Source organism: Paramisgurnus dabryanus, chromosome 8 (genome assembly GCF_030506205.2).
Source record: "Paramisgurnus dabryanus chromosome 8, PD_genome_1.1, whole genome shotgun sequence".
NCBI classification, from domain to species: domain Eukaryota; kingdom Metazoa; phylum Chordata; class Actinopteri; order Cypriniformes; family Cobitidae; genus Paramisgurnus; species Paramisgurnus dabryanus.
Window position 1 is genome coordinate 14900358 of NC_133344.1, and position 15932 is coordinate 14916289.

Genomic DNA, 15932 nt, shown 5'->3' on the forward strand with positions numbered 1-15932 from the left:
TGGCAAAAAGAGCAATGAAAATAAAAAAATATTTTTACCTAGAACTCTTTTTGCATATATATTCTCGCCTGAACTAATCTTAAAAAGTACAATAATATTGAGAAATGCCTATTACATCTATTGAGTTCAAACAAACAACTGAAAGGGTTACCTATGCCCGGTTGCATGAAACTCTTTAAGTGAGGGTTTCCTTGAGGGAGAAAAAATCCCTGAGGTAAGGGATTTATTTAAGAGCGTTGCAACAAAGGTCTTAACTGTCACCCTTACCTAAATGTTTATACTAAGTATTTTACGGTAGTCTCTGCCAAAACACGGCAGCGGAGAAGCGGTTGCTGTAGTTACAAAATCTCACAGCGTAAACAAATCAACGCACGCAGCTCTCGGAGTCGTGTGTGATATAGATCTATATCATCAAGGCTGTGAGATGAGTCTGCCTCTGGCCTAATCACAGCCGGAATGATATAGAGCTATATTACACTCTTACTCAAGCGATATTGCTTAAATAAAATATAAACTTTATGGGGCGGTTTCCTGGACTGGGTTTATCCTAGTCCCAGACTAAAATGCATGTTCAAAGTCTACATGAAACGTTTTATAATAAAGCGATTGATGACGCAAGATGTTGGAGCCATGGGTAACTCTTACCCTACGGTATATCTCAAAGGCTATGTTGATTCTTAATTGTTCCAGAAGTAAAATTAAGCTACATGAATGAAAGAGGCACCTGACACTTTTGTGCTTGCAGCTGGCTAATCTTGTACTGCAAATCTTTCAGTCAAAAATCTATATTTATTACCTTTACACTTCATAAAACATTTTATGCAACAGAAAGGTTCTTTAAAGGTTTCTGTGAAAGGCTGGAACCTATACAGCCCGAAACAAGGGTACTGAAGGTGTATACAAAAGTAATTTATTCATGAATTATGCTAAATGAAGCATAAATGCTCTCTCTTAGCGATGATGTATAACAATCAGTTAAAAAGAGAAACTATTAAAAACACAATATGACATGTTTTGATATTAATGTTGTCTGTTGTTGAAGATGATTTGCTAAATAAGCAACATTTATCTTCCTATAAAATCATCACTCCGCCCCTAAACTCCTATTTGATTAAGAGGAAACCAGCAAAAATTGTTCATACAGAGCCGTTGCTGTGGACTTTGACAACATCTATCTGTACATTACCTGAAGCCAGAAGAGAGAAAATAAAGACAAAGAAAATGGGTAAGAATTTACATGTGCTATACACTCTTAAAAATAAAGGTTCTTGAAAGGTTCTCCACAGCGTTGCAATATAAGAACCACTCTGTAAAAGGTTCTTTAACTTTAACTTTTTTATTATCTAAATAAAAAAAAATTTACCTTAAAGAACCTTTTTTAAAACAGAAAGATTTTGTGGCAGATTGACACAAATGAATTTATGGGAAACACTGCATTCCATCGATATGCTCTGTTTCTCCCGTGCTGCGTGTTTGTTTGTATTGCGTTTTTGATGATGTCATTGAGGTTTAGCTACTGTAAAGACAAGTATGTAATAAAACCTAAACTGAAGCGATACTAAACTGTAGTAAAGCAAATATAAGCAAGGCAAGCGTTGGACTAGCATCATGTTGTAATGCAGTGGAAAAGTGCCAAAAGAGATAACATTTTGCTATCTGCCTGACTTATCTAGATTGAAAAAATGCATCTTAATACCCATATAAACAGCCTCCAGAGTGCCGTCTGAACCCAACTCTTGATGTCTTCATGTGTGAGGAGTAAAAACAGAAGAGACTTTCAGTGAATGAAATGTAAAGTTTAAGAGTAAGAAAGAAGGCAATGACCAATATGGCAAAAAATGTATACCCTGGCCAAAATATAAAAGTTTGTAAAAAATAATTGTAAAATAAAGCAATAAGCCCCAAGAAACAGTGGGTTACCAGTGCAATTTATAACAGCTAAGGGGCGTTGTTAGGCACGACGCGAAGCGGAGTAACCCCACTGTTTCGCGGGAATTATTGCTTTTATTAAACGGTTACTTCATATACATAGCAGGATTTCATAAAATAAAACACAAATAAGTTGTAATTATATTAGTACAAATATTAGTCTTCCACCAAACAAAGTAGTTCCTTAGAATCAAGTGTGACTGAAACAGAGCGCAGTTCACAACCAACACAGACGCAGCAAAGACACAATGAAAATATGATTTAAGACTGTGGTGTTTATTTTATAAATCAACATTCATCTAATTTAATTTATACATTAACATTTATATCGTGCAACTGTTGAAGTGATGATCAAATATGCTTGGAATCATGCTTAACTCTTTCCCCATCAGCGTTTTTCTTTTAAGTTGCCACCCAGTTTTAGTTTAATGCCTTACAGTTAAAAATTATCTTCTTTAAATAAACATAAAATATCAAATGAAAGAACAGACCATCAGCTTTCAAAAAAAAAAAAAAAAAAAAACATGTTTAATCCTACCTTCATTTGTTCTCTTATCACCTCTCAAATTTTCACGGCTTAGAACGCGTTTCAACCAATCAGAATGAAGAACCAGAACGGGCCGTTTTATAAGATTAATCGCATACAAAATAAAAGTTATTTTTTTGCATAATATATGTGTGTGTACTGTGTGTAATTATTATGTATATTTAGCCACACACACATAAATATATTCATTTCAGAAATGTTTTATTAACATATTTTTTTATTATTTATATATATCATACAGAATATATAAAAATATAAATAAATATACAGAATATACACATGTAAATGTATCTTTAATACATATATGAATGTGTGTGTATTTATATATACATAATAATTACAGACGGCACACACTCATAAAAAATCACTTTTATTTTGTATGCAATTAATCATGATTAATCTTTGCCCAGAACTAAACATTATGTATAAAATATAAAATGATAAGTATAGTTTTGTAGTTGAAAATACATTTAATTTTAATATTTTTAAACCTGTTAGGTTTACAGGTTTGTAACATACAAAGTTTTTCTTACAATCTAGCTTTGAGTATAAATGCTTTAAAATATATTTATTTTTCAAATATTATTCAAAATATACAAAAATGGTCAAAAATATATTGGTGAAAAATAAATTTTTGTAAACTTATTTAAAAATATATTTCAGTACATAATGTACGTTGCTCACTATAGCTGTAGTTTTTGTGGTTGTATTACAGAGATGTTTGTTTATAACACGTTAAAACTTAATGTACCAAACCTGTGTATTTTCTAGCTGTGGAAATTATATGCATTCATGTGATCGCCCCCTCTGGTATTTTAGATGCGCCCTCATCAGTGCTAGGCTGGCGCCGGCACTGCTTCTAATTAAAGGAATCCAGCGCTCTCGTCCTTCAAAAATAGATTCGAGACAACCTATAACCCTGGACATCCTCACAAAATGTATCCAAAATCTCCGCACAGGTTATCATTCGATCCATACAGCTCATATCCTCGATGCCATGTTCTTATTGTCTTTTTTCGGTTTCCTGAGATGCTCCGAAATTGCAATAAACTCCAAATTCAACCCGAAAGTCCACCCGACAATCTCCGACTTGTCCATTCTTGATAGCGAAACAATCTCTTACTTCATCAAACAAAGTAAGACGGACCAAGAAAATAAAGGCCATTATATATAAATTTTTAATCTCCCCTCCCCAATTCAACCGTATCGGGCTCTCTTGTCTTATTTAAAACTCAGGAATGCCCAGTCTAAATCCGCACTGGACCCTCTCTTCGTCGACGACTCCAACCATCCCGTTACAGTTTTTGGTTCCAAAAACACTTAAAACAAATCATAGCTCTGTCAGATTTACCTGTGGAGAATTTTTGCAGCCACTCATTTCTCATCGGAGCAGCAACTACTGCAGCTCAAAAAGGCCTATCACAAAACCAGATACAAGCTCTTGGTCAATGGTCATCAGACGCTTTCAAAAGCTACAGGTATAATCATCTTCACATTAAAGAAGCACATGCAGCCATGATCGGTTAAACATTTATTCCGCTCAACAGGCCATAATTTCATAAACAGTCACAACTCATCTCATTATCATTTCATTATTTTTGTCAATCTTTCAGCATCGGACAGGGCTCCCCTTCCGGTGCAGCAGACCCACGGCTCCCTTCGGTCGCAGGGCGAACCCCCATCTGTCGCCTGAGCTTTACCATGTTATGCGATGGATGGGGATCCCCCTGCCCGGTGCAGCAGAGCCGCTAGCTCCCTTCGGGCGCAGCAGGAACCCTCCATCCGACGCGTCACCCGCACTCTAATTACATGCCTATTCAGCATCGGACAGGGCTCCCCTTCCGATGCAGCAGACCCACGGCTCCCTTCGGTCACCCCCGATTTTGGCCATTAGGTGGCGCTATAACAGGCTTGAGTTCGGGAATGGCTATTATTACACAACCGTTAGCCCGATACACTTAATATTTGGTATGGTGTGTCTTTGTGCAATGTACCATGAGGGTCTAGAATGACATTGGCATATCTCCAAAAACATGGCCTTCATCAGCCAAGGAAGGTTGAGGACTGATTTGACAGGGTTACCGGAGGAGATCGTAACGAAACGCACTGTGCTTCTTTGTGTACTTCTCCTGAAGGCTTGTAAGAATTATGGTGTCATTTGGCCACTTGGGGGGCGTTATATCGTATTTTGGTGCCTGTATCACGTGACGTTTGACATACACACACAAACATGACATCATATGATAGATCGGCTCATGCCGAAAAACTTTGCCTCTTGAAGCATTGCTGTCAATCAAACGGTTTGTTAGTTATTGACGATAACATTCAAACATACTTTTGCGAACTAGTCCTAGGTTTTTCGCCCGATCCGAACCTAACCAAGGCTGATTGATTCTGTGGAGTGTGAATATGAATAATTATCAAAAAAATCAATTGAAATTTGTATTGAAACACGCAAGGAGTGGCCAAAAACCGAAATGGGCGGAGCTTAAAACATTTAAACGGCCATAACTCGAGAGGCGTTTGAGATATCATCATGGGGCTTGAATCATATGTGTAGGCCATCGGTCTAAGGTCGTGATATAAAAAACTCGCCGATCGGACACTAGATGGCGCTATAACTGGGAAAATGGCACTAAATACTGTGATTATGCAATGGTTACAACTTTCATGCCTATAACTTTATCTGTGGTCAAGAGATTTTCATGGGAGTTATTTTTTTAGCATCCTGAATTGTTTCCGAGTCCTACGATACCAATCATGCCAGATTTCGCCTTACGGTTAGCTCTGCACAGCAAAAATAGCGCTTACAAAACATGCACAAATAACTCCGCGAGGGTTATTCCGTTCGACTCGAAAATGCCAAAGGAAGAACATTGCATTACCTTCTGAACAAAAAACTCTATTGGCGTTATGTTAAAATTTCCATCAGAAATGGCCGAAAATTGCAAAAAACTAAAAAATACATTCATTTTTTGTGTTTTCTACACATAAATGGTTATAACTCCGCAATGAAATGACATTTTTTTACCAGATTTGATACGCTGATGTCTGAGTAGAGTCTGAGGCAATACCCAAAAAATAATATGCCTGCACCACTAGTTGGCCTCACAATTGAACAAAACATTTGACATTGAGCGAGCCCAATGGTCTTTTTCTGTTTTTTCACTAAACTAAAGTGTTTAGCCATGATACTAACTAGATGTAACAAAGTCATGACCTGAAGTTGCATGCACAATTTTGTCGTTGCGCCACCCTGTGGTTATTTGTTATTTTCACTTAAAAGTGAGTAGAGAGCGGAGAGATTTCACTGAATGAGAGCCATTTTTTTGCTGATAATTAATGTATTTAAGGTTGTATCTTCACCAAACGTATGCGTAATGACACGGTACTTGGTAATTCTGATGGCATTCAGGACCTAAGGGAGCCTGCAGTTTCATCGCAGTGCCACCTAGTCGTCGGACGCATATTTCAGACACCTAAAACTTTGGCTGCAGCCACCGTATTTTCATGGGACTTTTTTCACAGGAGTCCTGAATTGTTGCAGAGACCAACAATACCAAACATGCCAGGTTTTGCCTTATGCTTAGTCCTGGGGTTATCATAACACAATTCAGGAGGACATTAAATTAGTCAAGCATTATCTTTCCAGCTGTGTTTGCTGTCCACTGTAGTTCCTTGCGGTCTGCTGCACTGCTGTGTTTGTGTCTTATGTACACGTGTGCAGTCTGTTTGCACCATTGCACCATACCACGACTCAATGGCCTTGTAGTTCAACTAAACACGGCCATTTCTGAATTGTATGTTACTTTATAAATCTGAAAACTAATTCTTGTTAACAAATTATTCTCATAACGTCACATTAAGGACATTACATGTTTGTCTTACAGGCGCACGTGTGTGTAAGCATACATTGTCTGTATGATCCTTCTTTGACCATCTCTTTCGTTTTTCTGGAACGAGGTGGTCTATCATTCAATGTGGCTGTGTTCGGGTGTAACTGCTCAGCCTGGTAAACGACGTCTGACGTTTTTGACGTTGCCTTAAAGCTCGAAACCCGGCAATTGCTGCTTGCAGCTATATTTTTGTTTACATTTGTCACGATAATGAATCTATCTTCTCTTAAATGACACTTCACACGTTTCGCATTGACACTGCAGCGCGCAGCATCTGCATGGGTTGTACCATGTGAGGGAGTTTTCCCCTCCCATAGAGTTGGTTCGATCCATAGCACGTCTTTTCCAAAACTTTTCTCCGGTAGGCTGGACCGGCCCTACCGTAACGATACGCGTCTGAGAGGACGAGGGCGAAAAAAACAGGTTGAAGAAAAAAGCCATTGGAGGAGGATGCTGCCAAATGTGCCAACCTAACAGATTTATTTTCAAGAGGACAAACAAAAGTGACAACAGGTAACTTAAAGAGAAATAAGCCTAATAATGATTAGCATTAGCAACGTAATTATTCGGCTAATACCGTTGTCAAACTATTTACAAGCCAACATTTTTTTAGTTAAAATATTAGCCTTTTGTGTATACATGGCGATTTATAGACTTTGCAAATATTATGCAAGCATCTTCTGAGCAGCAGATAAGCCAGTTCCCCGGTGAAAATGAGGAGGCCATGAGTAAACAATATGAATTAAAGTTGTTTAACCCTCAGGTTGTATTCAGAACCCTATAACACCTTTTGTGTTCCCAGTCAAAAATGACCAGCCTAAAAAAAGCTTATAAATCACTTGTTATGCTATATGTTTACCCAATATTGGATTCAATATTTTTGTCAAATTGTTTTCTTTTTTAATTAGGACTGGGTTTTATATTTCTATTTGCATCTGATTAATCATATAGGCCTCATAGCATTAGCAATGCTAATACTTTATCAACCTTTCCTTGTGGAATAGACTCTAAAAAGGGCTGGGTTATTTTTGACCCATAATGGGTAAATATTGGACAGAACACGCTGCTGGGTTAAAATTGACCCAATGCTGGGTTGTTTAAACCCAACTGTTGGGTTATTATAATCCATGGTTGCATAACAACAACCCAACATTGGGTTATTTTTAACCCAGCATTTGTTCTGTCCAATATTTACCCATTATGGGTAAAAAATAACCCAGCCTTTTTTAGAGTGTAGAGGAATATTTTTGTTAACTTGTCATCTTAAGTGAAATATTATTTAACTTTTACCTTATTTGTTGAACCATGATATTAATAAAAACTATAGTAAGAGCTGAACTGTTGCTTTATTTATCCAATTTGAAAAAAGTGCTAATTTGTAATAACACTATGGAAAAAGTGGGCCGGTCTTGGGCCTGAAACTCCCAGGCTGAAAGTGGCCCCACTCTGGCCCTGCTATCAAGCACCACATAAGCTCTCCCGGTCGGCCGGCATATTTCTCAACATATTTTGGGGGGGGGAGCAAAAATATTTTACTCTCCGGCTGCTGTCCTATGCATCAAGCTTCCTTTGGGGAGTTCTCCGGGTTCGGGCCATACCCCAGATTTGGAGTTCGAGCTTCACTCCGAATCCTGAGCCCTCCCAGGACAGCACGCCAAAATATGCTTACTTTCGCAATCAGATACTGTAAGATGTAAGGGCGAACTCGTGAACTGTTAACATTTTCTCTATGTTAAAATAATTACTACAGAAATGCATGAAATTTTTTGAATGTGTTTTTAACCATTTTGAATGTAGTGTGTTGTATGCATGAGAAGACTTTGTGAATTTTTTTAAATGTGGTCACAGCATGCATTTTGTGTGAAAGCAATGAAAGGTAATTACAGTAAATGGGTCTTTCAAAGAGATCTGTGGTAAATGTGTTCAAAGGGTGTGAAAATGTGTGAAACAAATGGAAATGTGTGAAACAAATGGAAATGTGTTAACAAGCTTCTGCTGTGCTAACAAGTTGAAGATGGTGGATCTTAGAGGCTGTTTACACTTGGCATTAACATGCGTTTTTGTCGATCGGATCACAAGTGGACGACGTTAATGCCAGGTGTAAACGGTGTTCAAAACGTTTTGAACGCGTCCGCTTTCGACCACTTTCAACCACATTCAGAGGTAGTCGAAACCACTTTCGATCGGATCGCTTTGGAGTTGCGGAACGCAATGTGGTTGAATGCGTTCGAACCGCCACACGCGACCGCCTTCTCTCCGCCCATTTATCTAATCTGAGGTATTAAACACCAATTTTACGTCTTTTTTTGACTTCTGCAGTGAACATACGGTGAACAGCGCTATTTTTAGCCTTTCATTGATAAAACTACTGCGAGTGTTCTCCGTAGTTTCGTTTTGAAAGCGTGAAAGTTGCGCGATCCTATTTCATCAATTGCGTTGAAAATTCAGAGAAAGCTCCAACAAATAAACGTACAAAACACTGTGCAGCATGTATACTTGCTAAACAAGCAGCGGGCTCCGACATAATATAAGTTTGCGTCCATATAAACTCATAATTACTCCCGCTCGCGTTTGAATGACAGCAGAGAGACTCGCCCACCGTCTCACAGACCACCCCCTCACAGTATTCAGGACAGATGCGGTCGAAAGTGGACAAAAGAGACGGATTTAAATACCAGGTGTAAACGTAATGTGTCTCTCTCGTCCACTTGTGATCCGATCGATGAAAACACATCTTAATACCAAGTGTAAACAGCCTCTTAGTTTCTTAGATCTCAGATCTGTGTGTCTTAGCAAATGGGATAAACTGTAACTCTGTTATTGTGACTTACTGAATGTGTATATTTTTATATCTTCGTTTTGTTATACACAACCATTGTGTTGTGATACTGTTAGTGTAAATGTTATTTTGTTATCTTGTGATTCATCATAATTGTATCATAATCATAAAACTGTTAATTTCCTGTTTTTCTCTGTTCGTAACTTTTCTTAATACAAAGGTCAGTTTGTGCTTTTTTATTATAAAAAAAAACTGAGACACAGCTTCAAACCTCCACTTTCACTACAGTAAAAACAGATAAATATATCAAGATATTTTGGTTTTATCTTTACACTTCTTAAAACATTTTATGCAACAGAAAAGTTGTGTGGATGTTAAAGGTTCTTTAAAGGTTTCTTTTAGCCATTAACCCTGAGAAAAGATTTTTGAAACCTTCATATTTTCATTAATCATGCTAAATGAATCGTAAATTACTTCCTCTTTACCATTGATATAACACTCAGTAAAATAGATAAATGCTATAAAAACAATTTGACATTTTTTGATATTAATGTTGTTGAAGATGTTTTGTTAAATAGATTTTTACAGTAACATTTTTCTTTTTACAAAATCATCACTCCGCCCCAAAACTATAAGAGGAAACTGTCAAACATTGTTCATACAGAGAAGTTGTTTTGCGCTTTGACAAAATCTATCTGATAACATAAGAGAAAAGATAAAGAAAATGGGTAAGAAATTACATGTGTGCTATAGTCATGTTTTCCTCTTATAATGTAACAAATTAATTTTTGTTTTAAAGATAGTTAGTATGAAAAGACTTATAACATGAGTGCGTTGGGGGCAAATTGACAGTTTATTTCTTTTCTAAAAAAAGTTTTATTTTACTCCACCACCCTTCTGTTTCACTTTATTCTTCTGCAAAATTATGCAGTTGCAGTATGACCACTTGAGTTAAAAGTTTGAACTGATTTTTCACAGATCACAAAATAATCATATCTGTCTGTACTGTTGACTATTTTAGTGTTGACTGCAATTTAAAAGAAAACAATATCTTAAAAAAATATCTAATCTTTTTTATGGGCCTTTATTTATTATTTACTTGATGTTACTTTATTTACTGTACAGTTTAATTGTAAAATGTTAAGATTTTTAATGATAAGATTTGTTGCATAAAAATTTCACTTTGATTTCAATCAAATGGTCTTTACATGTAGGATGATTCTATGAAGGAAACAGTAAATCACAAAAGAAAACGTCTCGGTTACGGATGTAACGCTCGTTCCCTGAAGGAGGAAACGGAGACGTCACGTCGTGACCGACGAATTGGGAACTTGCTTAGAGAGACCAATCTGCTTCGAATACTACTAAAACGGCAATGAACTTGGCATTGAGATATTTGCATAATGCTGGCGCCGCCCCGCCAGGTGCGTATATAAGCAGCAGGTGCAAATAGGGAAATTAGCTTCTTTTTCGCTGAGAAAGCCGGAAAGTGTGACCGGCCGTAACAGCAGGTGGCAGCACCTGTGGCGACGGGACGTGACAGCTCCGTTCCCTCCTTCAGGGAACGAGGGTTACATCCGTAACCGAGACGTTCCCTTTCAGTCGGTCACTACGACGTCACGTCGTGACTGACGAATTGGGAATCCCTACCAAAACGCCACTAGGGGCTGACCTCTTCCAGTGTCTGCAGAAAACCCTCCAAATCCCATTAAGGAATGGAGAAACAGGATAAGGCAGAAAGGCCGGGCACTAGATGTTCCTTTAACCCCACAGAAGTGCCAGCGACTGGGAAGCGCCCTACCTGAGCGGGATAGGAACGCTGCGGAAGCCACCGCCCCTCTTAAGGGCTAATGGTGGACAATAAAAATAAAGACAGCTGTGGCTGTGTAAGCAAAGCAGTGCTCTGCTAAGGGAAACGTGGGCTGGTAGGATTAACCCCACGGAAAAATACTCACAAGGGAACCCGGTGGGACACAATGTGGAGCCCATGCCAGACACGTAGGTTCACGAGGATACAGCTAGTGAAAGGCTGACAGCCAATGCTCCGCAACAAAGGCTGCCAAGGCAATGGAGGAAGAACAATTCAAACCATTACGCATTTTTGCTCTAAAGGCCTTTCATACTGACACAGTTATGAAGCATCAGTTGGAGGCTGCAAGCCGACCTGCGAGACTGCTCTCCGTGCTCCCCCTGATGAGGAAAGAACACGAGAGGATACAGGCTCGAAACGAACACTGTAGAATCTTATGAACGTATTAGGTGTCGCCCAACCAGCAGCTCTGCAGATGTCTGTTAGCGAGGAACCACGAGCGAGAGCCCAAGATGAGGCAACACTCCGTGTGGAGTGCGCTCTCAAATTAAAGGGGCAAGGAATACCCTGAAGATTATAAGCCAGGGCGATAGTATCAACTATCCAATGAGACATCCTCTGCTTAGTGACAGCTTTCCCTTTCTGCTGGCCACCATAACAAACAAAGAGCTGGTCTGAGGTCCTGAGGCTTTGCGTGCGGTCCACGTAGAATCGCAGTGCGCGTACGGGGCACAACAAAGCCATGGTTGGGTCTGCCTCCTCCGGGGGCAGCGCTTGCAAGCTAACCACCTGATCTCGAAAGGAGTGGTGGGAACTTTGGGGACGTAGCCTGGTCTGGGTCTCAATGTTACGCTTGAGACAGCAGGACCAAACTGAAGGCACGAATCGTCAACAGAGAATGCATGTAAATCCCCTACTCTCTTCACTGAGGCCAATGCTAGCAGGGTCAGAGCTTTCATTGACAAAAGCTCAGACTCGCAGACTGCAAAGGCTCGAACGGAGGTCCCTGAAGGGCTTTCAGCACCATGGACAGGTCCCAGGGAGGAATAGAAGATTCTTAAAAATCTAATAACCAAATCATGCTGGCCAACTGATCTGCCGTTGATAAGTGAGTGATGAGCAGAAATAGCTGCGATATCAACTTTAATGGTGGAGGGTGACAGCCTATCGTCTAACCTATGTTGAAGATATAAAAGCACAATGTTAATAGGGCATTCTCTGGGGTCCTCGCGTTGCGAAGATCACCAGGTGACGAAAAGGTTCCATTTAAATGCGTAAGCCCGTCTTGTGGATGGAGCTCGTGCTGCGTCGATTGCGGTAAATCACCTAAACCTTGCGCGCGCTGAACGACCACACATGGAGATCCCACAGGCCGGGGCGCGGGTGCCATAATGTGCCCCCTCCTTGAGAAAGAAGGTCCTTCCTCAGGGGAATCCGCCAGGGAGGGGGTGTCACGCGGAGCATTAGTTCTGGAAACCAATTCCTGGTCGTCCAATAAGGGGCGATCAGTAAAAGGCTCTCCTCGTCCTGCCTGACTTTGCACAGCGTCTGTGCGATTAAGCTCACTGGGGGGAATGCGTATTTGCGCATCCCCCGAGGCCAGCTGTGTGCCCTCGGTTAGTGAATAAAATAGGCGACAGTGGGTATCGTCCGGCGACGCAAACAGGTCTATCTGCGCACAACCGAACTTCTTCCAAATTAGCTTGACCGTCTGGGGGTGGAAATACGGGCTGTAGAAACCCGACCTCATTTCGGTTGGAGGGACCGGCTTGATTGCGTCCTTCGCCAGCAGGACTTCGACCTCTGCACGCAGTACATGTGCATCGGACGCTTTCACCGTGGTGAAACGAATGCCCGAGAATTTGGGTGTGTGCCGGTTGAATTGTATTTCGTAACCGAGGCGGACAGTGCGTAAAACCCAACGAGACGGGCTGGGAAGCTGAAGCCAAGCCCCCAGGGACCGTACGAGGGGAATTAACGGCACTACCGGTGTACCCGTGGTGGGGCGGCGAAGCGAGACAGGTGGTACTGCCGGTACGTCTGCTGTGACAGCATAAGTATCTACAGTATGTGTGTGTGTAACACTGACCTGAGCCCGCTGTGGGTGGCGGTCGTCTGGTCTCCTCAGCGGAGAGCGCAGACTCAGATGAGGGTGCTGGTGGTCCCGTCTCCTCAGCGGAGAGCTAGGACTCCTCAGGACACCCGCTGGCGATAGAGGAGAGGGAGGAAGAGCATGTGAATGCCCGCTCACATCTCTCTCGATCCTCTGGAGACCTGGAGAAGGAATAGGAATGCACTCTTTTTGTGGTTTTGTGGGTGCCGGCTGAGAAGCCGGCGGAACAGAAACAAAACGAAACCAAAGATTCTCCACACGGCCCTCTACCGGTGGAGGGAGCGATGCCATCACCGTCTTCCGTAGAGTGATCCCATTCGACTCCAGGTCGCCCGTTTTAGGACCGCTTCGACTTCCGTTTGCCACGGGAAACGGGTGGGGCGGGCGGTCTGCCGACGGCCTGAAAAGGACGCTGATCTCCGGATATACGAGAGAGTGGCTGCCTTTAACAAGGCACAAAGCTCTCTCGTATCACTCTTTTAGGGAAATTCACTCAGATGCTCAGTTGATGATGCGCACAGGGAAAGGCAACGCACACACTAAACTCAAAACAAACAGACAGATGCAGAGCCGTGGAATACGCGAAGCGTCCGCTGTGGTACTGCCAGTCCAACCAACTTCAGCAATCAAATCCCAACAGAGTAAAGTAGCTTCTCAGTAGCAGATACTGCCGGCTTTCGAAGCGATAAAAAGCTAATTTCCCTATTTGCACCTGCTGCTTATATACGCACCTGGCGGGGCGGCGCCAGCATTATGCAAATATCTCAATGCCAAGTTCATTGCCGTTTAAGTAGTATTCGAAGGAGATTGGTCTCTCTAAGCGAGTTCCCAATTTGTCGGTCACGAAGTGACGTCGTAGTGACCGACTGAAAGGAAACAATGGGTTTATATGGGTTTTTACAGACATTTATTACCAATTTTCATTGGCAGAGCAAAGGCCTGTCAAACATTCAAAACTTCACATTGTACATTTATTTCACCACCCTTTTAGCAGGTTTGATTGGAAGTGGATTTTTCATACATTTGTGACCGAATATGAGGATTCATAATAAACAAATTCTAGTCCTAATCATTGTATATTTTTGTGGCTTTTATCCATCTGCTAGAGCAGTGTTTCCCAATCCTGGTCCTCGAGCACCCCTCCCAAAAAGTTTTAGATGTCTCCTTATTTAACACACCTGATTTAACTAACTCATCAGCTTGTTAGGGAGACATGTTTACCATTTTGGAAGGAGGCTGATTAGTTGAATCAGGTGTGTTAAATAAGGAGACATCTTTAACTTTTTGGGAGGGGGTGCCCGAGGACCAGGATTGGGGAACACTGCTAGAGCATCCCATATCCGCACAAAGAATCTTAATAATAAGATTCTTTGTAATAATTCATACTATATGCCAGTGGCGAACCGTGATAACTACAGCTGGGCCTTCAAAATATGCAATGAAGTGCAAATGCCTCTCCATGCGCAATTACGCATGGCACAATAAATTAAAGTCACAATTTTAATGGAAAGGGTTCTACTTACTACACCGCCTTAATTCTTAAAAACAGGGAAACGGAGACAAGTGAACATGGGGGGAATAAACACCCAAATAAAGAGTATTTTGTTTTTCGTAAATGTTTCAGTTCAGAATATAATACTTGGCTATTCGTATTTCATTAAATCATACAGTGAACGTGTAAAAATTCTGAGCACGCAAAGTTAAATTTTCAGAATGGGCATTGTCTGCCTTTAAATGCAGTTTTAAAGTTTAAAATTACTTTAAGTGATCAACACAAATACAGACTCTGCTGCTCTGTAATGAAAGAGGCTCTGTAAATTTGCATTAACAAGCTTAAATTATGTTCTTTAATTTATTTTAGGTTTTTTTGTAAATATATATTTAGCTGTAGGATAGCTTGTTAATCTTTTTTCATAAGTGGAAATATAGCACCCTGCATTCTCAGAGCACCTCCTTATGGCTTATAACTGTTATAATATCACCAGTGCTCGCAAAATCGCTAACCCAAGCCCTGAGGTCCCGGGGCTATTGCAAATTCTTGTCGGGCTACCAAAATGTATCTCCGCCCTGCCCATTGGATATATGGTGAAAAAATATTTGAATGTTTTTGCATTCTCTTAGATTTAGTTAGGTAATTATATTGTATGTAATTCGGCGTCGTCTGTCAGTCATTACTATCCTCACGTAACAAGTGAAACTGTCAAGAAGTGAAAGTATAACTAAACCCATTAGTTTTCTCGTGTTCGCGTCATATGCACAGGCTCCTCTGCACGCGCTTCTCTCTGCTGTGCTCTTCACGAGTACCTGCTTAAGTAATTTCATTTTTACCTCAGCCCTATCAACCTAGCCACAACATCAATCACGTTTTCCGCCATTTACCTCAACCACTCTCACCGCAGAGATTCGGGCCATTAGACTGTTAGCAGTCTATGATCAGGACTGCTTCTTCTTCTTTGGTGTTTTTCGGCAGCTCGCATCCAGTTTGTTGCATGCTTAGGACTTCATGAAGGCTTACAATGTTTTGTTTTTTACCCGCCCACTTGAAATCAAAACGTGATTGGTCGATTTGCCCGTCACTCTCCGCACCAAAACACATAGCTTGGCCTTCCCTGGGATTCGTGAAGTCCTAACCAATGAATGAGCCAGATAACTGGGCCTTAATAGAGACAGACGATTTTGATTGGATTAGATGTTTTCATGACATAAACCTGACAGTAAGCTTAACGTTAGAACATAGATGAGAGAAAATATATTACATGTATTGTATTAAATTAAATTAAATAAAGATTTAAAAATTTAAAAACATATTTTTATTGAATACTTTTTATTTTTAGTATTATTATTATTATAAAACATTT

The 15932-nt window shown here is 40.5% G+C and overlaps 1 protein-coding gene across 2 annotated transcripts in view; it reads left to right on the top strand.

Annotated features, from left to right (window-relative positions):
- The first annotated feature begins 1156 nt into the window (after positions 1 to 1156).
- LOC135770808 (C3a anaphylatoxin chemotactic receptor-like) overlaps positions 1157 to 15932 on the top strand; it is an 89719-nt gene continuing 74943 nt past the window's right edge. The window contains exon 1 of one of the 2 annotated variants that reach the window (XM_073815449.1): positions 1157 to 1225. In XM_073815449.1, coding sequence (XP_073671550.1) covers positions 1222 to 1225 — 4 coding nt within the window. In that variant the 5' untranslated portion in view covers positions 1157 to 1221. The remainder of the gene's footprint in view (positions 1226 to 15932) is intronic. The other variant, XM_065280620.1, reaches the window with a different exon arrangement.